Source organism: Ovis canadensis, chromosome 5, assembly GCF_042477335.2.
Source record: "Ovis canadensis isolate MfBH-ARS-UI-01 breed Bighorn chromosome 5, ARS-UI_OviCan_v2, whole genome shotgun sequence".
NCBI classification, from domain to species: Eukaryota; Metazoa; Chordata; class Mammalia; order Artiodactyla; family Bovidae; genus Ovis; species Ovis canadensis.
In genome coordinates this window covers 109055906-109080384 of record NC_091249.1, presented here as the reverse complement: position 1 = coordinate 109080384, position 24479 = coordinate 109055906, and the positions used below count along the sequence as shown (strand labels likewise).

Below are 24479 nucleotides of genomic sequence, written 5' to 3'. Positions count from 1 at the left end.
TTTCAGCACACAGCCAGCCTGAATTAACTATCAAATGCCTCCTGACACCAGGCCCTCAACACATTAATGGAGAGAGGTAGGCAGAAGAGTGACTTATGCCATCATGAAGTTTAGCAAGCCTTCAAACTGTTTTAATTTAAAATACTGGTGTAAAAAAGGGGAAAATATAGCAAGAGGCAGCTTTGATTCTTCCAATAAAAGGGTATCCTCTGATAGATGACAAGCTAGAACACATGAAAATACGGCCTTAAAACACAAAGAGGAGGGTCTGGTGTGAAAGTGATCTTGGTCTGAGTCTTCAGCTTCATCATTCACGAGGTAAGTGACTTTGGAGAAGTCATTCAGTCTCATCTGCATTAATGAGGGCAGAAATACCTATCTGCTGCTGTGTGCGGGTTAAACGAGGTCATCGGCATAAGCACTAAGCAGGGTGTGCAGTGTACAGTGAGTGCTGAAGTGTCCTTGTTCTTGTCTGTCTCACTCACTCATTCATCCCACATTTACTGAGTGTCACTAAAGGCCAGGTCACATTCCAGGTGCTGGCTTTTATTAAGGTTGGTAGTTGAAAGCCTTATGAAATAGAAGAATGACAAAAATCTTGGTAATCAGAAGATACCTCAGAAATCATCTAACCGAAGCATCTCACTTCAGTTGGGGGTAGGGGGCGGGGGTGGCTCCTCGCAGGTCAGATCAGAAACTTGTAAGGAAGGGGCTTTGCAAGCTCTGTATGGCCCCCTGCCCTGCACTCCCTCCCTGTCACTGAGAATCACAGGGGATGCACAGTAGGACAGCAGAAAAGAGGATTTTTTTTTTCAGGTGCAATCTAGCTCCTTCCTTTTACCAGTGAGGATGCCAAAATTCTAAAAGACTTACTCTAATTCCTGGCCCATCACCTTTTTCCTGAAAGCTGCCTTTTGCCTGCTCTTTGGAAACTCTGACTGGTTGGCAAAGCAAATCTTGTTGTCTGAATGTGATCCAGAGAATTAGATGAGACAAAGAACTCGTCACTCCTCAAGCTTTTAAATACACAGTCTAAATTTAATACCAGAAGTGTCAAAAATAACAACTGTTAAGACCAGGCAATTGGTTTTAGAAAAGGTAAAACAGTCTCCAAAACCAGTAGTGCTTTGCAAAGAAACTTATATTAACCACCATCACCATCCTTAATAAGACAGTTATCAGTGAGGACCTCCCAAACCAAATATTCCCAGTACAAACATAGCTGTCATTTATAATGACCACCAGGAAATTAATGGGGAGCCCTGCTTTGCAAAAGGGCCTATTCCAAGCATTTATTATAAGAAAATAAACCAAGAGTTGAATAGAGAAATTTTTCTTTTCATGTGATCTCATTTTGACAGCAGTGTCAGAAGTCTATATACTTTGATATTCAGAAAAGAATATGTCATGGTAACCCTTTACCAGCTCCTCATGGTAAGAAATGACATGTTTATTCAAAGTTAAGATTTCAGCACCAGGAAAGTGATGAAAATGGAATATAACTGCTTTTTCAGTCTGTGACAGCTGAACGGAACATGAATAACATCAGTAAAGGCAAGCAACAAAGAGGACTTGGCAAAAAGGCAGACTTACCACCAGTCTTGAGGCCAGATCCATGTGCCCGAGTTTGTCAAGGAGGTTATAGATGAGTTCTGTCTGGAACAGGGCTTCAGAGATAGGTGCAGTGTAGGTCTCATTTCTAAGATAATCAATCAGATCGAAAGCTCTCTGAAGAGACACCTTGCCTAGGCTAATGGGTAAAAGAACAAAAAAGTAAATATGCCAGAAAAGTAAATATGCCAAACAAGTATGCAAGCTGAGAGAGAAACTATGGCTAGGTGGGGGAGTGGGAATCCTGAAGACCTAAAATTTAAGCTTTGAGTGGTAGCTATTCTAGGGCTCCAGAGTCTTCAGTGAAGTGAAGTGAAAGTTGCTCAGTCGTGTCTGACTCTTTGCAACCCTGTGGACTGTAGTCTGCCAGGCTCCTCTGTCCATGGAATCATCCAGGCAAGAATATTGGAGTGGGTAGCTGTTCCCTTCTCCAGGGGATCTTTCCAACCCAGGGATCAAACCCAGATCTCTCACATTGCAAGCAGATTCTTTAACCATCTGAGCCACTAGAGAAGCCCGATATTCTGTAAACTTAGATTAAATATCTTTGATTAAGTTCACGTGTGCAACTTAAGGTTAAAGACGCCTTTCAGGAAAAAGATGAACAACAGCTCAGTTCTTTGTTCTATAAGTCACCTGTAAATTGCTACTGGTTCAGGAAAAGTATCATAACATTTTAGATGAGAAATGATGAAGCACGCCGATTTTACTTATCATCAGCTACCTATATTGATCAGGTGTCAGAAAGAGGATTTGAATCAGAAAGTAATTTGTTATTTGTATGGGAATTTTGTCGAACTTGTTAAAGCAAGGCCCACTGTGAATTTTTAGTGCACACCTTTAAAAAATTGACCACTTGACAGAAATCACAACATGGATGGCTGAGATGGCGTGAGGTCATCACGTAACAGGAAGGTCAAGAGCCATCAGAATGCATTTGAGTGTTCCTTGGTGCTTGGGCTTCCTTGTTCCTCGGGCTTCCCTGGTGGCTCAGAGGGTAAAGCGTCCGCCCACAATGCGGGAGACCCGGGTTCGACCCCTAGGTCGGGAAAGTCCCCTGGAGAAGGGAAAGGCTACCCACTCCAGTATTCTGGCCTGGAGAATCCCATGGACAGAGCAGTCTGGTGGGCTACAGTCCATGGGGTCGCAAAGAGTCGGACACGACCACCCGCGTGACTTCACTTTCTTTCTTTTCTTTGTGTGTCTGGACCCACTGACGACCTAGGTCAGTGATCTTCCTCTTCAGAGGACACTGGCACATGAGGTCACTGCCATTCTGGGCTTTGGGCTTGTGTAGCTTGGGGGGCAGCTGGGGAGGTGAGTGGTATGCCAGCTCTCGAGACATGTCTCACACTAATATATGAACACGAAGCTTTTACGCTGAAAGCACTGGCTTCTTGAAAAGAATTCTCTCGTGAGTAAAGCAAACCCTGAACTTCTGTATCCATTTATTCAGCAAATTTATGTGTCGCGCTTGTCAGTATCTACAGTCTTGAAACATGATTTAAATCTTAGTATATAACTGTTCAGTATGCTTGTGCTGATGTTTCTAGATAGACAAGGGATATGTCTTCTATCTTCTCAGCTCTCTGAAATGAATTATACCTTCCAGGCAATACATGCTAGTTCTTTTCAATTGCTTTTCTTAAATGTCCTTTTCCTCAAGAACACTTACTTCAGAAAAAAAAAAAAAAGAAACAAAATTAGACCCAAGCCAAGCATACGCTACCCTGCAAGTTCAAAGATGTTGTTGATGAGGTTGGCTCGATCTTTGTCGCTCAGCACATAAGGATTTGTTTTCAGCTGTTTGATCAGCGCTTCCCAGTTGTCATCTGCGTAATGGACAATGTAATAGCCAGTCATGTTTGTATTGACCTTGATCCACTGCACTTCTTCTGTGAGATTGATGACACCTAATATAGACCAAAAAATGAGAGAGAGAGAGGTTAGGCAAAGAAAAGTATTAAATGAATACTATGTTTTGAAGTTAATAAGGTATTATTTTTATATTTTAAAATATTATGTTATTATTTTATATATTAATAATAATATAATAATATTATATATTATTTTTATATTTAAAAATACTTATATTATTTCTACTGATAAACTAAATGTCTGCCTCCCAGGGCAGTCATGTCCATGTCACCAAAGATCACCCCCATTCACTTAACAAGTCTTTGTTTAATGGTAAACAAGGTACATGTGCCTGCTCTCCTGGGTCTTACAACCCAACGTGACCAGGTGAGTAGGGTGTCATACAAACGTTGTCAATGGAAAAAGAAAACGTGGCATTCTGTAGGAGAACAGGGTAGAAATGCTTCACCCCCGGGGGAAGGTTAGGAGAGATTTCTTGGGAGAAATGACATCACCATTGAGACTTTAGGATATATAGGTATTGTGAGCCAGGTAAAGAGGGGCTCGTAAGTGTTCAAGGCCCAGAGACAAAGTGTGCATGGCATCCATGCACTGAACTGGCTCCCAAGTTCATGCTGGGAGTGTGTGCAGGGCATGGTGCAGGGCAGACAGTGAGGAACAATCTGTTAGCAAATAAAATGTATTCCCTCTCGGCCTTTTGTCTTCGGGCATGTTAACGGCCTAAGAAAGGACACACGAAGCCATTTTAAAAAGTCAAAGATAATTCAAAGATAGCAAAATAAACATTAGGGAAGGACGGATGTCTCATTAGGCACAAATAAGAAATAATTGAGTTAAAATAATATAAAGCTGCTAATATACTTTGTGAACCCCTACCATTATATTTTAATGCCGACAGTAGAAATTTATATGGAATGACTTCAATTAATGCACGATTAATAAGAAGCTAAAAAATGCAACCTTAAAAATATTACTACAAAAGTTGACTGCAACCTTTAAAATTACTAACCAGGAAACATCCTTTAAAGTTGGCAATGAAGATGTGAATTTTTTTTTTAAATTTTTTAATTTTTATTATGTTTTTAGAAGATGTGAATTTAAAACAACAGTTAAGGGTATGCTTCTAAGCATCTTAAGGTTTTAATATTTATTAGACTATAAACCCCATGAGCATTACTTTGCTTACTGCTCATCTCTCAGTACCTAGAACAATGTTCCTAGCAGGTACTCAAGAGATACTTGGTGAATTAATGAATGAATGAACAAAACGATTATGTTACGGTAAGTGGTTTCAAACAAATCTAAATAAGGTTTGCAGCTTGATGATGTAAGTTTTCTTCCCCACTTTCAAGTGGGGAATACAGTTTTTAACTCAAAAGAGAAAAGGGGCATAGAGATAAGAAAAATCATCTAAACTCAAACAATAAAAGCATCATAGGTATATCTCCTACCAACATTTTTCCTATACACATTTTAACTGAATTAATATTTAATATACTGGATCTATGTACGTTATTTTATACATTATATTATGCTTCTTTTTCACATATCAGATTCCATTTCGTGCCATTTTCCCACTGCCTTCATATGCAGGATTCAAAATCTTAAGGATATTTTATTTTGGGACATATCCCAGTTTAACCCATCTTCTATTTGGAAATACTTAGGCTGTTTTAAAATTTTTACTATCATAATAATTATATATGAGGGGTTTTACATATAAAACGCTTTGGAAACACATTTAAACCTTTTAGTACCTGAAATCTAGGACTGATCAACTTGAAAAGCATGAATTAAATTTATCAGATTTTCTTAATACCTAAGTCACTCTAATTCTGAGACTGTCAAAGATTTTTAAGATGTAAAGATTTATGTTCTGATCACGTCTTAACATGACATATCAGATAATCAGTCTTTTTCATTAAAAACATTTTATACTAATTTGTTTTATTGCTGATATAGCAACAGATGGAATAGATTAGTCACATTAATTGGGTTTATTCCTTTTCTAAAGCAGAACACAGTTCTAAGGAATATTTGCATTGGTAAGAGTAGCTGCTTCAAGTGGATATATTTTTAACAAACCTATGACTAATGAAATTAACTTTATCAGTAGCTAATGCAAAAATATCAACACTCTCTAGGTCACCAAACAATTTCCTACAAGGCTTTTATCAAGAAAGGACCTTGGGAAAAAGAACTGAACAGCTTCAAATCTCCCTTTCCCAAAACAGGAGGCAAGGAATGATAAGCATGGCAATTTTCCCATTGGATGGAAATAGGAAAATATTGAAATACAGAGTCTCTTGGATGATAAGCAACTCGCTATCTTGTAAACCTAGCCAAGCCCAGATGGCAGAGAGCAGGAACACAGCTGACAGTGTACTTGAAATTATTACTGTCATTTTGATGACAGAATATGAAGCGGCGCAGCCAACAGCATAGAGAGGAGAGTTATCATTAAAGAATCAACATATTAGTCTCTTTCAGGTCTTCTGAATGATTCCCAATAGAGGACCTTAAAACCACAGGTATCAAAAAAAAAATCAGCTTTGCACACAAGGGAGGTAACTACATCTTGTAGCTCAAATGTGGATGAAGCTACTCTCATATGTTTTTAATTTATTATAATCATTAACAGATTAACAGTTCAATTTTCACAGTCCATTGAGTAGTAAAAAAAAAAAAAGAGTAACTGATGTTAAATGGCAGAAGCCCAGATTAAGTAATCTAATAGTGATTAAAAAAAAAAACACTTGTCAATGAGTTATGAAAATCAACTACTGTTTTATAAAGAAACATTAAAGCACAGAAACAAAAAAATATGTTTTTACTACAAAGCTGCAAAATTCCCTCTATGGCTTGCTCCAGAGAGCTAGCATGATACACACAGTTGAACTACATCCCCTCCTGTTCAAAAGCATTCCTTTTTCTCCTACACCCCTTTTTCTTCCCCTTTGTTTCATCAGGGGGAAAAGGCACGTGATAAATACCCAATCCTATCTACATGCCCTTCCTCCCTTTTTTCAACTGCCTTTCAATTCGGTGCCATGTCCTTTAGTTTCAGAAAAACGTTTTTGGCACAGTGATGTCCTTCTAGAAACATGAATGTGCCAAGAGTTAATATAAAAATTTATAGAAATTTAATATAAAAATGTCCTCTAGTGAAACAGGTTAGGTTTGAAAATAAAATGGAAGAGAGAGAGGTCAGGGTTGGGGAGAGCAAGGAAGAGAAGCAACAAGGAGACCCTTTGGTGTAATTTCCTCAACAGGTAGTTTAGAAAAACAGTCCCGTTTCAGCCCTTCTTATGCACAAAACCTATTAACCGTTCAAAATCCGTGGACGTGGGAGAAAAGTGACCAAAATATTGACCACATATAACTTCTACGTCTTACTGAACTAAGGGACTAACCCAGAAACCCTGGCATTAGAACTCATGGAAACAGACTACGGATTTAACAAACCACCAAGTTAACACACTGTACCAATGTCATGACGGCATAAAATAAGCCTCTGTTATTCACCGTCTGTGCTACATTTCTTTTGAGAAAAGAGAAGACTAAAATTCAGTGAAACTGAAATTGGCTCTTCACAGGAGCATCAGGAACCAAGAAGACTCAGCTGTTCTCAGGGTCAAACACCATTTCGAAGGACAGACATTTGCGGTGTGGACTTTCAAAACCTGAACTGCCAGGAATTAAAACTGCAGCAGCAGTAAGGTAAATAGCACGGCTGAGCAGAGGAAGTGGCAGACCCTGCTTTGTCATATATTGCCTCAGTTCCCCCTCTAGATTAAACCAGCCACATTATAGTGCACGTCACAAATTCTCCTTTACTAAGAATATTTTCAAATGAAGAGAAACAGAAGTTGCCATTTCACCAAGCTTTGAATGCTCTGCTCCTAGAGCTTTTTACAGTGACATCTGAAATTGAGTCACTCCATTATAAACTAAAATGTATTTATTCAATACGTTTTTATGTGCCTACGGGGTGCCAGGACTGCAAAAGTGACTTGTGGAACTAAGATCTCCACTTTCAATGGGGGGATACATCTCCTGTGGGCAAAGATATAAGTAAGCGGCTCAGTCGTAAAGAATCTGCCTGCCAATGCAGGAGACTAGAGTCCATCCCTGAGTCAGGAAGATCCCCTGAAGAAGGAAATGGCAACCCATTCCAGTATTCTTGCCTCGGAAACCCCATGGACAGAAGAGCCTGGCGGCCTATAGTCCCTGGGGTCGAGGAACAGTCAGACATGACTTAGCAACTAAACAACCAGAGTATATTAAAAGCAGAAAGTATCATTAAAACATATAAGGGAGGCATCTAACCTGTCTTGGGATGAGGGAGTGCCCCTTAGAACAAGCAGTGGATGAGCTGAGATCTGAAGAGTGAATAGGAATTAAACCAGGGAGTCAAGAGGCAAGTGTTCTTCCAGGACAGAAAACAGCCATGTGCAAAGGCCCAGAGACAAGAGGCAGCACAGCGTGCTTGAGCTGCTGAAACAATTTTTGTGCAGTGGAAGGAGAGAGTGCTTAGAAGAAAAGGTCACAGCAGGAAAATATGGGCATGACTTTGGGGTGTGACTCTCAGAAACAGTTTAAAAAGTTGACTTATGAACTGAGCCAAAAGAGTAAAAGGCTAATAAAAGCAGATTTCTTATTGTCTGGTTCTTTCTGATACCACCAAAAACTTAAATACTATGGAGAGGTCTGCAAAATTTCTGTACTGGTCCCTTTCAAAAATACAAGATGGGATTGTTTGTTCTCTCTTAGGTCAGAGACTCCTTGCAAGGCCCACTGAAAGTATGAGGTTTTGTTTTTAATCAGAGAAGGCAGCAATTTCTTGCACCTCCAGCTATGCTGTGTTAATCAAAGATATGATAATATCATCTATTGTACTTAATGTTTTAAATAATCACTGTAACACTCCAGTTAGACTGCAATGCAACTGGTATGCTCATATAGTTCAACTGGCCTTATAAGTTATTACCACACAAAATAAGGGCAACTTGGAATATGCATTAAACCACAGAAGGTAACACAGTCATCATTTTTGAGATGCGGTCTTATGAAAAAGTTCATATAATGGGAAAGCATTTAAAAACTCAGATTTTATTGAGGCATTTTTAAAATAGATAAAAGTGGTAAATCAAGTATCCAACAGTAATTAAAGATTAAGTCAATTAGTGAAAGTTAAGATTATTAATGCAAAAATCACATGTACACAGCATCAACCCAAGTCAAAAACTACTTTTAAAAAATTACTAGAAAGATAGACATCAGAGCAGTTATAAGAGAGTAATAAAATGTTTTCCATCTCCTGGATTTTACGTAATGTGGATATGTTATGCTTTAAAATTATTTTTTTCATTAGTAACATTCATAATGATAACCAACACTTCTATAGCACGTAACATGTGCCAGGCATTATTCTAGGTGCTTCATATAAATGAACTAAATCCTAGCATGAACTAAATCATAACACTATAACTTTAGTACAATTACTCTCTCCATTCTATAGCTTAGGGAAAGAGACTCGGAGACTCACCTAAAATTATATGATTGGGCCAAGCAATGTGGCTCCAAAGTCATATCATCACTAAGCTATACTTCCCTCCCAATGATAGAGGGCTGAACACCAGATCCAAATTCAAACAAGAAATTTTCCCTTTCCATGAATCTCAAGTATCACTAATGAGTCCTGCAAAATGCAACAGCCTCATGTTTTCAGGATGTAAATTAAGACACTACATGGCGTGGCACTTGGTGGTATTTAACAGATGGTCAGAAACTACATTTCAGTTTCTTCTTATAGACCCCTTGTGAGTCTGCATAGACAATCTGTACATTTTATCACCCTCCACAATCATACTTTCTAGTGCTATTTTCTCATTATCAAAAAATGCATACTATGTCTACAGGACATCTTGCAGTAACTATTTACTACAATTCTGCATCATGAATCAACCTTTGTCATGCCTAAGAATCATCTAGGGTGCTTATAAAAAAGTAGTGGGCCCAGCCCAACCCATCCAGAGTGGACAGCAGAGTATCCTTTGGAAACTCATCTTCTACTTGTTACTTTGTAACATAAAATGGTTATCTTGAATACAAAAACACAGCATTTGCTATTTTCTAGGGCAACTGCTAGCATCTTCAAGGCAGTTTTTCATACCTTATTTTGCATGCTTAAGAAAGACCAGCTTTATGTATGATATTGCGTACAGAATCAATTTCCCTTTACTCACACTTTCTGTAGGTGTCTCATAGAACTAGCTCATAGAGCTGTGCACATTGGAAAGTGTCATCTCCTTTCTGCTGCCTGGTTAAGATTTTTAGAAAATATGCTGTTTCTAATTCATCAGAAAAGTGTTAAAAGAGTCAAACCTGATTTCTTGTCCAGTAAAGATACTGATCGATGCTTGGAGTAATTTTTTCCATCAGTGACGTAGGATAGTGGAATATGCCACAGAGAGCTGTAATAAAAAGGAAACACTGGAAGATTATTAATTCTTTCCAATAGTTCAGTCAGTTACACATACTTTGTTGAGTGGTTTCTCTTTTGGCAGGAAGGTGAGATTTTTCAAGTTATTTCGAGAAAGGTATAACCTTGTTAGGTTTTCTAAGAACTTATGATTACAAAGCATTTAAAAACACTCTAACCTGAGGGTGCAAAAGAGATTTGTTGCTGCTATTGAGTCACTAGGTTGTGTCTGACTCTGTGACCCCATGGACGGCAGCACAGCAGGCTTCCCTGTCCTTCACTGTCTCCTGGAGTCTGCTCATGTCCATTGAGTTAGTGATGCTATCTAACCATCTCATCTTCTGTTGCCCCCTACTCCTTTTGCTTTCAGTCTTTCCCAGCATCAGGGTCTTTTCCAATGAGTTGGCTCTTTGCATTAGATGGCCAAAGTATTGGAGCTTCGGCTTCAGTATTAGTCCTTCCAATGAATATTCAGGACTGATTTCCTTTAGGATGGACTGGTTGGATCTCTTTGCTGTCCAAGAGATTCTTAAGAGTCTTTTCTAACACCACAGTTCAAAAGCATCGATTTTTTTTTGGTGCTCAGCCTTCTTTATGGTTGAACTCTCACATCTGTACATGAATACTGGAAAACCAAAGCTTTGAGTATATGGACCTTGGTCAGCAAAGTAAATGTGTTTGCTTTTTAATATGCTTGGGGTCGCACAAAGTCGGACACGACTGAAGCGACTTAGCAGCAGCAGCAACAGCAGCATTGTCATAGCTTAAGGAGCAAGTGCTTTTTTTTTTTAAATTTCATGGCTGTAGTCCCCATCCACAGTGATTTTGGAGCCCAAGAAAATAAAATCTGCCACTGCTTCCATGTTTTCCCCATCTATTTGCCATGAAGTGATGGGAGCAGATGCCATGATCTTAATTTTTTAAATGTTGAATTTTAAGCCAGCTTTTTCACTCTCCTCTTTCACCTTTATCAAGAGGCTCTTTAGTTCCTCTCCAATTTCTGCCATTAGAATGGTGTCATCTGCATATATAAAGTTGTTGATATTTCCTAATATCCTAATGATATTAGACTCATTTAGCCTGGCATTTCAGGCAACGTATTCTGCATATAAGTTAAATAAACAAGGTGACAATATACAGCATTGTTGTACTCCTTTCCCAATTTTGAACCAGTCAGTTTTTCCATGTAAGGTTCTAACTGTTGCTTCTTGACCTGCATACAGGTTTCTCAGAAGACAGGAAAGGTGGTCTGGTATTCCATTCTCTTAAGAACTTTCACAGTTGGTTGTGATTCACACAGTCAAAGGCTTTCATGTAGTCAGTGAAGCAGAAGTAGATGTTCTGGAATTTCCTTTTCTTCTCTATGATCCAACGAATATTGAAATTTGGTCTCTGGTTCTTCTGCGTTTTCAAAACGCAGTGCGTACATCTGGAAGTTCTCGGTTCGTGCACTGCTGAAGCCTCGCTTGAAGGATTGTGAGCACCACCTTACTAGCATGTGAAGTGAACACACCTGTACAGCAGTTTGCACATTCTTTGGCACTGCCCTTTTTTGGGATTAAAGAGATAACAGGAGAGACAGTGGGTTCTCACCTTGCATCTGAAGGCTGAATTTCAGGCTTCACATTTAAAGAGAATCTTTCCTGTTGTACCAGAATTTGCTTTCCTTTTCTCTGAACAGTCACTAAAGGAAATCCTTTCTGCAGGGTCCAGGTTCTCATCATTTTCTTTACATCTAGTGTTTTGTTTGTGGACTAGAGAAAGAAGAATAGATTATTTTTCTCAGAGATAAAGAGTCTAAAAAGTTTATATTATCTTTCTCTCTTTCTCTACCACAATGCGCCAATGCTAAGTTGCATTTACATTTCTACTCTAAGTAAATGAGAAATTGCTAAAAAGAAAGTAACCTGGACTAGAAATAAGTGAAAACTAAAGAGAGTGAGATGCAGCATCTGTTGAAAAAGGCAACACAGATGCTATAAACCAATTCCAGGCACATTAAAATCCCTGAGAAGGGATAAGCACTCTTTTAGGTCCCAATACTACTGTTTAGAAGGTTTTCCTAAGGATACATAGGCAAGAAATCAGAAATACTACTTTTATTCCTGTTAGTCCGCTAGATCCAGAGTTCTCTTTATTCCCCAGACCCTCTGCTTTTACAAAATGGTGTGACAGTGAAAGTTGCTCAGTCATGTCCGACTCTTTGCAACCTCATGGACTGTACAGTTGATGGAATTCTCCAGGCCAGAATGCTGGAGTGGGTAGCTGTTCCCTTCTCCAGCGGAATCTTCCCAATCCAGGGATCGAACCCAGGTCAACTGCATTGCAGGCAGATTCTTTACCATCTGAGCCACCAGGGAAGCCCATTGCAAATGGTAAAGCTGATCTTTTTAAGAGCTCATCCTGTGGGAGGGCCTTAGAATGGGAGCGGCAGCCGCTGCAGAGGAGTGAAATATAAACAGGTTGGCTGCCCAAACTTTAGGTCTCTCCAGAAAACAGTGGTGAACATTTTTCCTAGACACATAGTCCTTTCCCCACAAAATACATGAATTGATCTATAAAATCTAGAATCCAGTGTCAGAGGCTCACAGGCCCTCTAAAGCTTACTGTCCCTAAGACATCTGGCATCAATGATTAAGAAGCAATTTTTGAAGCAGGTGAGTTAAATTTATGATTCAAATTATTTTCCTAGATTACATATGGATTTGAATTGCAAGCAACTCAAATCATCAAGTACTTAAAATGGTACAATCATTTGGTCATATCACGCCACTATGACTGGCCTTACCTCAGTAGACATACACCTACGTATTTAAAGCCAAAAAGGATGGAGCAAATCTTTCTAAATGCACTGTGATACTAACCTTACATGTTCAATGGCTCTGATCTATTTCTTTCTGGACAAGGGGTTAGGAAGAAAACAAAACTGACCCAAAGCACGGCACTTCTGGGTCTTTGAAACAGAACTGAAATGAAGAGGCCAGTGCATAATTTGATGCTGATGCTGAAACATGTGAGGATAATATTAGGGGCTAGGTCAGGACAGGAAAGCACCATGATGCAAAAGCTGAAGTCAGTGAGGAAGGCAGAAATATATTCTAACTGGCAGGAGATAATACATTGAGTACAGAGTAAATAATGTGGCTTTCAGTTGAAATGCTACTACATGATAAGAAAAAAGATCATTTAGAAGCAACTCTTAGGTGATAAGGACGGATCCTTCTTCTCAAAGAGAACTGAGAGTGTAGGGAAGATACATCTTCTGGGAAAAGGGCTAACAACTAGAAGGTACCAAATCTCAGATAAAGCAAGGAAGCAGAGAGAGCATACAGAAAAGCTTCAGAGCAAGGGTTCTTCACCCAGAATCCAGAAAACTGAAACTCTGTGCGACATCTTGCATCTTTGTGGATTTTGGGGGGAACATGTCTATAACTTACACCAAATGTTCAGATATGTCTGTGATCTTCCAAAACATGAAAAACCATTGATCTAGATGAGGGTAACAAATTCAAAGGCTTATAAAGTCTACACAGTCAGCATGTGTGCGTGTGAGCAAGCTGAGTTCAGGCACTGTTACAAAGCGTAACTTCTAACCAATGACACTACTTGTTAGAATCTGTAGGCACAACCAAATCCAAGCAGCAAAATGATCCGAGGGCAGAGCTCAGCTATGGTCGCCAGACTGTGCCATGTCATCTGTAACACTTTAGTGGTGTATGGCCACCAAAGACAGGAGGAGTCGCAAGGCAAAGTACAGAGCCAAAAATTCATGAATGGAAGGTAGAAAAATGGCAAAAACATTAGAAAAGAGAACTTTCCTACAAGGTAGGAATAGAGATTTAGCTATAGACTAAAGGTGCTTATATAAGGCCTCATGCCTTTTTTTTTTTTTTGGCAATTAAGCCTAGTACTTCCGTTTCATGACTTTTAATTCTGTGCTTTTATCCATAAACATTTGTACACTAAGTTCCATTCCTCTTTCTCTTAAAAACTGTCCTTGGTACCATAGCTTATTTACATACCTGACAAAATAATACAAGAATCCCTCTCTTCTTACTTCAAGAGCTAAATAAATATCCAGGTCACTTACCTCATTAAAACTATCCCACAGGTCATCACTGTGAGTGGATGTATAGCTATGATTATGCAGGTAAAGGATAATGGCATGTTGAAATATATCTTCACTAAGGTAAGTTTTCAGCATCAACAGTAGGGAAGCTCCCTATTCCAAAAAATTTAAAAAAAGAAAAAAGAAAAGTGAAAAATGGAGGAAAATAATAGAATACAATAAGACTATCGAAATAAGAACCTAAAATTCAAAATACAATCATTCTAAGCGAACACTTTACTAACCCAGTTATAATTTGCTGTTATTTTGTTTCATGTAGCCAGTTGTGGACTATGGCCAAATTGTCTTAAAAATTATTTTAAAGAATTTTAGAAAGAATTAATTCTTTAAAAATTATTTTAAAGAAGTTGAAAAATAAAAATGCCTATGTGCACTAATTCTTCTGTGGGCCATTTTGTGCAGTCTATCGATTACTCAATGTTTCAGTGTTATGTTGAAAAGTTAAGTGTTTATACATATATTTTTAACTTTAAAACTTGCCGAATTTTCTGTGGCATCCCCACCCCTACCCCCTGTGCTTGAAGTCCCAGCTGACTTCATGGGCACATTGCTGAACCCTCAAAAGTCTCTTTGCTAGAAAGTACATTAATTTCCAGTTTTAAGGTGTCAAGCTTCTGAAGTATCTAAGATCTCTCTTCTTCTTGCAGAGTCACTTCAAATATGTTTGGAACATATGAGTGTGTATTTAGGTAGTTGCTGCTGCTAAGTTGCTTCAGTTGTGTCCGACTCTGTGCAACCTCATAGATGGCAGCCCACCAGGCTCTCCTGTCCCTGGGATTCTCCAGGCAAGAACACTGGAGTGGGTTGCCATTTCCTTCTCCAATGCATGAAGGTGAAGAGAGAAAGTGAAGTTGCTCAGTCGTGTCTGACTCTTAGCGACCCCATGGATTGTAGCCTACCAGGCTCCTCCGTCCATGGGATTTTCCAGGCAAGAGTACTGGAGTGGGGTGCCATTGTAAGCACACACTAATAATTCAGAGTCAGACGTGGAACTATTAAGGTCACACCATATTATGATGCATGTCAACATCCCCAGTTTTAAAGCAGCAACCACCTCCTCCACATTCAAAGGCAATTTATATCACACCTCCTGCATCTGCTATAGAGATGTATTTATTTCCTCTTCTAGACTGTAAGCTAATTTAGGGAAAAACTGAAGCTAGGAGCTCAACTCCTATGACTAAAATAATGCCTACTACATGGAAGGCACTCAAATGCAAAAAAATTCTGAATGACTGAATTTCTGATAAAAAATGTAGCAATGTTAAGTCATCAAGATTACAAGATACAGATAACTGAACTTAATACTTATTACTCTCTTGTTTTTGTATCACACTTCAGTGGTACTTGTTCTATAAATTTAAATAGTCACTGTTGTTCCCAATAGTCCCCCTCTCTTCTGCGTCACTAACTTTTCCTCTCTACTATAACACTGCAACACTCCATTTGGAAAAAAGAAACAAACCACCCAGCAGTTCTTATTTTAAACAGAAGATGTGCTTCCCTTCCTTAACCTCACGCCTCCTCCAGTTATCACCGTATTTCTTGTTTCTCCTTTGGGAAGCCAGTTCTTCAAAAGAGCTGTCTGCATTTGCCGTGCTCATTTGTTCTGTTTCCATTCCCTCTTGAGCCACCTTCCAACCATCATCACCCACTGGCAGTGGTTTTATGAAGGCCACTGGTGAGCCTTACGGTGTCAAACCAATGTCAATTCTCAGGCTCACCCACGAGTAGCATCTGATATGACCGATCACTCCCTCCTCCGTGAAAGTCATCCTGCTCTCGGCTTTGGCACGTCACTCCTGATTCCTCCCCTGTGCACTGGGCATCCCTCTCTCTCTTTTGCTGCATCTTCCTTATCTTCTCAAGGACTAACTTTTAGTGTCCCTGGCATTTAATCTTCAGACTTCTTTTCTTCTCTAAAGTCACTTTCTTGTTGATCTTCTCAACCACAGGGGTTTTACATGACCCCCAAATTTATGTATCTAACCAGACTTTGCTTCAATTCCAGACTCCTATCCAATTAAATGCCTACTATTGCCACTTATGCACCTGAAATTTACTCAAAAATTGACCTTTTTTCCCCTTATCCTAAATATACTCTTCCAATAATCTTCTCATTTCAACAAATAAAAACTCCATTTTTCCAGCTGTTCAGGCAAAAATTTTGAAGTCATCCTTGACTCGTCTCTTAACTCGACATCTAGTCCACTAGCAAATTCTACTGGACTAAACTTCCCAATATATTTCAAAACCAAACACGGCTTATTACGTTCACTACTATCACCTTTGTCCAGGCCACCATTTCCTTGCTGCTGGTCTATTACAACAACCTCCTAACTAGTCACCTTGATTCCACATGATGTTGAAGGCTGACTTATTCCAAAAATAAATAAATCAATCGTACTGTGGTACTTCCCTCTTCAGATGGCTTTCATTCCACTGTACGTAAAATCAAGGTCCTTATCAAATCTAATAAGATGATCTACAATGATCTGGCCCCTTATAATCCTTCTCACTCCCTCTGCTACTTTCCCTTGCATCTATTCCTCTCCAGACACCCTGGCTCCTTGCTGGTGCTTAAACACGCCAACCAATCTTCAACTAAAGTGGTGTGGGTCCCCAAAACAAGTCCAGATATGGTAGAAGGGCTCACAGGACCAGGACTGAGTATACAGTCATATCCACCACCATGATTTATATTACTGGGAAAGGACATGAAGCTAAATCAGCTAAGGGAAAAGTCTCATGGGGTGAACAAGTACAAGCTTCCAAAAGTCCTCTGCAGGATGCCTTTAATTCTCCAAGCGACCAGTTGTGACAACACGTATGAAACCCTGGCTGTTGGGGGAGTTCCTTGGAGACTCAGTACCCATGATTTTTACTGGGGGCTAGTCATGCAAGTATCTTCCGCTGCTGCTGCTAAGTCGCTTCAGTCGTGTCTGACTCTGTGCAACCCCATAGACGGCAGCCCACCAGGTTCCCCTGTCTCTGGGATTCACCAGGCAAGAACACTGGAGTGGATTGGCATTTCCTTCTCCAATGTATGAAAGTGAAAAGTGAAACTGAAGTTGCTCAGTTGTGTCCGACTCTTCGCGACCCCATGGACTGCAGCCCACCAGGCTCCTCCGTCCATGCGGTTTTCCAGGCAAGAGCACTGGAGTGGGGTGCCATCCCCTTCTGCCCAGCAAGGACCAAAATTCCAGACTCCCAGAAGGAAAGCAGATATTTACCCTAAACTACACTGTTCGCACAAACAGTGATGGCACAGTGAGTCATTCTTATCAGGGAATGGTGAGAACTCTCCCCAAATCCAGTTTGCCAGAAATTAGCCAAGGTCGAGCCTCACAATAATGCCTTTCTAAGGACAGCAGTCTCAGGCCTACTACGCTAACTGATGTCTGCACACAAGCCCTGTGCACTGGTTATACCCTCTGGCTGGAACATTTCCCCCCTGGAAGTCCACATGGCTCGTTCCCCCACATCCTCCAAATGTTATTCAAATATCACCTTATCAGTGGTCTTCCCTAGCCATCTTATACAGAGCAGCCTGTCCCTTGTCATTCTCATTTTCCTTACTGTGCTTCATTTTCATATTCACACTAACCACCAAACACAGTATCTTTCATTCATTTGTATTATGCATGTCCCTATCTCCGACCCCTGAAATGGAAGCTCCATGGTACAAGCGACATAGTCTGCCTTCTTTCCTGATCTATTCTTGGTACCTAGGAAAACACCAGGTACGTGGTTGGTACTTGTATAATTTGATAAACGACTGAATTATCACAAGGCAACATGCATCAAAATTAGGCTTAAAGATTATGAAGATCAAACACCCTATGTCTGCCACATGCATGACTTACTGTCAAACACTGACACTTCTTCTCATACACAATTATCCAGTGAACTATTATCCGGTGTAAATTATCCAGTGAACTATTTCTCTCAGTTCTGCGGATGGGACATTTGCCAGAGTCCCAATTCTGAAATAAGTACTTACCATACGGACAGGCATAATGTATGTTATGGAAGCAACATGTTCAGAAGACACTGAATTCTAGGTTTGGAGGGTGGGGGTCAGACAAAGAAAGAGCTCTATAACGAGAGATCCTGAAATAACTGTTCTGTGTAAGAAAAGAACTGCCAAGTTGTAAAATTTTCTTTATTGGTAGCTCCAGTATGGGCTTTAAAAATCACAACCCATAACAGTAGCTCTAATTGGAATATACTTCATATAGCTAACTGTACTCCTGATTTCCTCATTTAATAACAGTCCTACCATTTCCCTGCCAGTCAGGCTTGAACCTGGAAAACATTTCTGCCTCCTTCACCTGCTTTGACCTATCACTAAGTCCTATAAGCATTTCCCTCTGCCCAGGGGTTTTTTCACACCCATCCGTTTCCTTCCACTCTCACTACCGCTCCTAATTTTAAACTTTTACCATTTCATGCTTTGACTTCAGCAGCAATTTCCTGATTTTAGGTCTCTCTCCATTTAAATCTGTTTTGTAAACTAAAGCAAGTTAATTTTCCTAGTCACTTGAATCTCAAAGCCATTCCTCTATTTAAAAATCTTTTAAAGCTTCCCACTGATTATAGAAAAAGTCCAGATTCCTGATGGCATTCAGGACCTTCTACAGCTGAGCTCAGACGTACCTTTCTCATCTTTCCCTACCCCACATGTGGCTTCCACTGCAAGCATTTACCCCCTAAACAAAAATTCCCTGCCCATTAGTATTACTGACTCTTTTTTTGCAGACCTTATCGAGCCATTCTAGCCCTATTCTATTGTTCCCATTGCTCTTTACCTATATGTTTTTCCTATTCTTTAGTTTCCATGTTCTTCCAAGAAATTTCTTTCCATGATCCCAGGGAAAAATACTCTGTACCATTCCCTTAGCACACATTCTTTCTTACTGCTTCACAAGTACTCCCTACCTAAACTCTGCATTTCTTGATGACGTGAACTGTAACTCATGATACTAGGCCCTTTTCTAGGGCAGGTTTTGTTTGTGAAATTAATTGAGATAAGGTCATTAATCGGTTTAAGGTGCTTTGCTTTGTATATCTTCTTCTCTGTTCAGGATGGGAATTCAATTTATTGACCTTAATCTGGTAGCCAGACTAAGGAGGGAAGTAAGCTATAACATTCAGCCCTCCTTCCCTACACAAATGTGATATCCCCCTCCCCTCTTCTCTGACTTAGGTGATCCTAATCAGGACTTTCAATTTCTGTTTTTGCTTTACTTCCAAACCTGGAGTCTATGTTTCTAATTCTACAATAGAGTCTTTGATTCGTAAAAATCTCCTTTTGTCTACCTGTTTTGGCAATTCTGACTTTGGAACACACTTCAGTCCTGAATGACACAGCCAAAGGCTTAGAGCCTCCCCTGGACATATTCCACCTGTAGATCTGGACAGTGATCCAACTTTAAAAGATCTATTACTGTAAGATCTGGTTAACTAGCCAGAATACTAGTTAGAGAACTTAAGAGACAGAGAAAGAAAGAAGAACCTAGATCAAGTTAAGATCAAGATTTAAGTAGAAGCAAACATCTTAAAAATTAACAGGAAAATTGAAAATAATACTTGTCTAGTCTTTAAAATAATCTAAATCAGTCAGCTTGCTTACATATGAAATTAATTTGTAACCCACTCCAGGTACTTTTTGTGCATGGCAATACCTTAAAGTAGGAAAGAGAATCAAACATTTCCTCAATCTGTTCTGAAGACTGAACAGATGATGATGATATTGGATGGGATGAATTCAACGCATCTTTTCTCATTGTTTTAAATCGAGCATCTAAGAAATCTTCATACTACAAAAAATGAAACAGAATAAAGAAACTGTGAACAGTATTAAAGACAGAGGCAAGTTTAGTAATTATTGATAGGAATTAGACTAATTACTGTTTAAGGTCATTATAAAAAAAATCAACTAGCTTCACTAAACTTTAGAAATAATCTGTTGAAGATATAGGAAGAATGTGACATTTACGCATATTCCTTAAATTTGAAAAAAAAATTACAACTTCCACAAAAATCAGTGTTCCCTAAACAACAACACAAGGATAAATTAAGAGTTTATTACTAAAGCGACCATATGCTAAATCCAGATGCTCAAATGATTATTTAGAAATGGCTAGTGAATATTTGTAAAATAAAATCTTAAATTAAAAAAAAAAGGAACTGCTCCTTAAGTTGATTTCTCATACATAATCCAGCTTTTCTATTGAGATAATATACATTTCCCTTGACTGAGGCTATTCTTAAGTAAAATATAAGTCTTAAACAGAAAGGAATCTGAGAGTTCAACAGACCAGTTCCTCTAGAATATATACTAAAAGCTTTTAAACATTCTGGGCACCACCAAGTGGTGAAACTGTATATCTCTTTGTTTAATTAAGACCCATACCCAGATTTACATTACTTTGCTTATTAATATTCTAGCTTAAACTGACTTCATTTTACCATTTGAAATCTTTGAATAGGCCCTACACAAAAATTTCAAACTGAAAGCTCTGAGAGTACTCATCTTTTGAAGCACTTTTGGATCATACAGTCAAGAAGCTTAATAGAAAGTCACAGAATTCTATAGTAGAAACGGATTCTTATACTTTTCCATTTACTGCTTGAATTATTCCACAATATCTGTCATGTATGACCTATGCCGCGTGCTTAGTCGCTCAGTCGTGTCTGACTCATTGCAACCCCATGGATTGTAGCCCGCCAGGCTCCTCTGTCCACGGGGATTCTCCAGGCAAGAATTCTGGAGTGGGATGCCATGCCCTCCCCCCATATAGGACCTAGTATGTCCAAATCTCTCTAAGGAGAAGAAACATCTCCGGAGAGTCTAAGAACACAGTAACAACATCATCATGCTCTCTGTAACAGAATGGGGTTCCACGGCTTTGAAACGGGCACAAAATATGGTTTGGACCTAAAAAGAGCAAATTATTTGTCTCGCTGTGTATCACTGTTGTAAGAATGATCACAGTGATAATAGCATTGCCACAAAATGTCTTAATTTCTTCTCTATAAGGAGTATAAAAAGTTTTGTTTTGCAAATTAAAAAAAATGCTTTCCAACTCTATCTAAATTCCTTAAAGCAGAAGGGCCACATCTATTAAACACAGAATTTAGCAAAGCAATTTGAAATGTTCATCTTAATGACAAAGTATAAAACAATTTCACATTATTTCTGCTTTCTGAAATCCATCAGTAACTAAAAGCACAATTTTCACTGTCAAATCTCAAGAGGTATAGAGATCAGTAACAAGTCAGTTTTATTGTATTTTTCTAGAAATATTTTCATTGCTCCAAATGCATGGAGAATACATGTCCAGTATGATTGGACTATTTTTCTTCCTGGCATTCACAGGAGGCCTAACAAACAGCGTACTTACACTGGAGAGCTCTCCAAATATTTTTTCCAAAGAGAAATACTCCATGAATGTAGCAAAGCCTTCATTCAGCCACAGATCATTCCACCACTGCATTGTCACCAGGTTACCAAACCACTGGGGGGAAAGAACAAACAGCTAACCAACTTCACATTCTCAAGACTTTTCTAATAATCGAATTGTCAGATTAATCGCCTATGACCAGATTACCACTACTTAAAAGTATACTTATTGCAGTTAAAGCAAACTATATTCAACTTTAAGTCTTACAAATACATTGCATTTGTAATATAAATTTACTTTAAAAGTAAAACTGTATACATTGAGTAAATTCACTTTTAAAGTAAAATTATAAATTTAACATTTTACCTTACATAAAACAAAGACAACTGGCTTATTTATCAGTTTAACATACATGCTGTATAGTAGGTAGACAAAAACTGTTTTTAGTGCACCTCATTAAAACATTTCCTAGATAAATTCCTCTACTTTCTAGTATCAAGTTAGTAATATTATTTTCCGTCATGTCTACAATCATCATGACAACCCAAAAATGAACGTCTGTATGAGGGATGTTCCTATAGTCAGAGAGCCTGCACTGCATGTTTCTCCTCAGTTACCACATTGAGTATTTACATGATTCAAAACAGAATTCAAACAACATTCCCTAAGAAATTTGGCATGCATACAAATAAATAAAATCAGAAAGACTTTTAAATGGCTTTTTTCCATGAAGTAATAAGAAGGAAAAAGAAGATGAGACACCCCTAAAAAAATTCATCTCAAAAATCCCTGAAATGCAGCGTGGCCAATAAAAAGCGTGCAGTTCAGTCACTGTGGCCAAGGGCTCGGCTCAAACCACCAGCAAAATGACAAGATTACTAGGTACTGAAACAAAGCTCTATGGAGAATCACAAAAGCATATTTTCAAAGATTAGTATCTTAAAAACCTCTTTCAGAAGAAGATGACTTCTAAGTCGTAAAGAAGTACAAAAGAAACACTCCTGCTGTGGTGATGGCCGGCCCCAGGAATAACAGACCTGGAGCAGATCCCCTAAAAAACAGTTTGAATACGTGCGTAACTGTAAGAGCAAATACGCACACGCTTCATAAGCCAGCCTGTCGCGAAGTCCTCACGAGGCCCGGTGCGCTGGGGCTGTGGCTGAGGTAGGCGGCCAACCGGCCAGAGCACGCCCCACTCTCGCCCACCTCCTCCCACCGTCGCGACACCCCAGTCCACCCCACCCTGATGAGCACTGCATTGAGGGCACGAGAGGGACCAGGTACAGGGGAAGAAAGAGTGAGGGTCACGCACCCATATAATTTTCCTTCCTTTTCTCTACATCATCCAGAGTACCCTCCCACTCCCAAATTAAGAACCCAGTTTTTAGCAGGAGAAAAAACGGTAAACCTAGCCCTGACTACTACAGTCCCAGGAGAAGAGGCATGCAGCTCAGGGAAAACTTTCTTCCCCACCACGTTATAAAATGTAAGAGAGAGAAAGGAAGTCAAAATGCTTGATAAACTGTAAAATCATAGAACAACCGTTAGATAACATCTTCATCCAAAAGTTTAAGTTTGTGTTAAAAAAAAAAGCACCATTGTATTACGAAAGAAGGCAATACTCTAATATAAAGCTGAGTTATTATTAGCATCTAAAACTCCAGGATATGAAACAGACCAGAGGTGTGAGACAGAACAGCTTTGGGTGCCGATACCTGATGGGCCAGCTCGTGAGCGATGATTTTAGTAACCAGTTTCCTATCTGCTACTGAAGAAGTATTACCATCATACAGAAGTGTCTCTTCTCGGAAGGTGAGCAAACCCCAGTTTTCCATTGCTCCTGCTTCGAAGTCAGGAATAGCCACCAAGTCTGGATATAACAGGAAAGAAGTAGTCAACTCTCCTCCATCTAAGGCACTCCCTAGTTAAACCCAAGTATTTTACCCACTGGTCTATCAGCAAGGTCACTGTATCGGTAAGTTGATCTTACATACTCCTAGGGAAAGGAAACGTTCTAGCTCATATGCTCCTTACCTACCTGTCAGCTGAGAAGATCGGATCAACCCCCTACAGAGTCACTGTTGCTCTGTCCCTTAGCAAGAGAAGGGAGATCTAACTCCTTCACAGTGAAGAACTTTCCAGAACAAGGAGGACAGAAGGCAGGGCCAACCCTCTTCCAGCTAAAATCAGCATCCTATTGAATGACACTGAAGTACTCTTGCTTTCCTGAGCTCTCATTATTCCTATTATTATTTGAATTAGGAATTTCTCAGGAAATTGGAATTAGTCCAACTCCAGGTTAAGCCCTAAGCAAATCCTTACTTACACAGCACCTCTGAAATAGTCCCATAAATTTCTAAATGCTTTAAGCTACACATTCAGATGTATCTATGGAATCTAAATAATCTTAACAAATACAAACAATTCTTTTTTTTTTTTTTTCAAACAATTCTTAAAGCAAACAATTCACAGAGTTTCTCGGTTTCCCTTTGAAATAACTTTGGCAAAAGTTCTTTCTGAAAAAATTTGCAACCCACGTCTAGGTTATTCTTGCTAATGAAATTGGAGGCACTCTTTGATTCTTACCCAATTTCTTTAGCGGGTATTGAATTTCAAAGTAGTTTTGATAAAAGTCAAGAAGCTTCACAGTTGTTTCCAAGGCATGGTGAACTTGACCAATCTTTTCTGGGACAGCATATATAGAAACCTGAAAGGGAACAGGTATGATGTAAGGACAATAAAAATGGCATGAGATCAAGTGAACACTGTCAAGATTTGGTATACGTGAGAACTACACAGAGGTATGAGAGAGTTTTTAGGCCGGAAATTCTTGCATATAGTTCTTTTAACCCCTAGAGGACTTAGCAAGTCATTTCCATACGTACAACAATGTTCAGAAAAACTTACTGATTCCTTTTTTAAAAAATTAACATCATACCCAAACTATTTTGTCTTATATAGCAATTAT

At 39.1% G+C, this 24479-nt stretch overlaps 1 protein-coding gene across 1 annotated transcript in view; it reads right to left on the bottom strand.

The window, feature by feature from the left end:
• The window catches only part of LNPEP (leucyl and cystinyl aminopeptidase), a 100078-nt gene that overhangs the window by 12472 nt on the left and 63127 nt on the right, over window positions 1-24479 (bottom strand). Inside the window, exons 5-13 of the mRNA XM_069592644.1 lie at window positions 24098-24218; window positions 23227-23381; window positions 21512-21625; window positions 19790-19924; window positions 14064-14195; window positions 11567-11727; window positions 9877-9965; window positions 3341-3524; window positions 1594-1750 (exon numbers count right to left, since the gene is read on the bottom strand). Of these exons, the coding sequence (XP_069448745.1) occupies window positions 1594-1750; window positions 3341-3524; window positions 9877-9965; window positions 11567-11727; window positions 14064-14195; window positions 19790-19924; window positions 21512-21625; window positions 23227-23381; window positions 24098-24218 (1248 nt within the window). The remainder of the gene's footprint in view (window positions 1-1593; window positions 1751-3340; window positions 3525-9876; window positions 9966-11566; window positions 11728-14063; window positions 14196-19789; window positions 19925-21511; window positions 21626-23226; window positions 23382-24097; window positions 24219-24479) is intronic.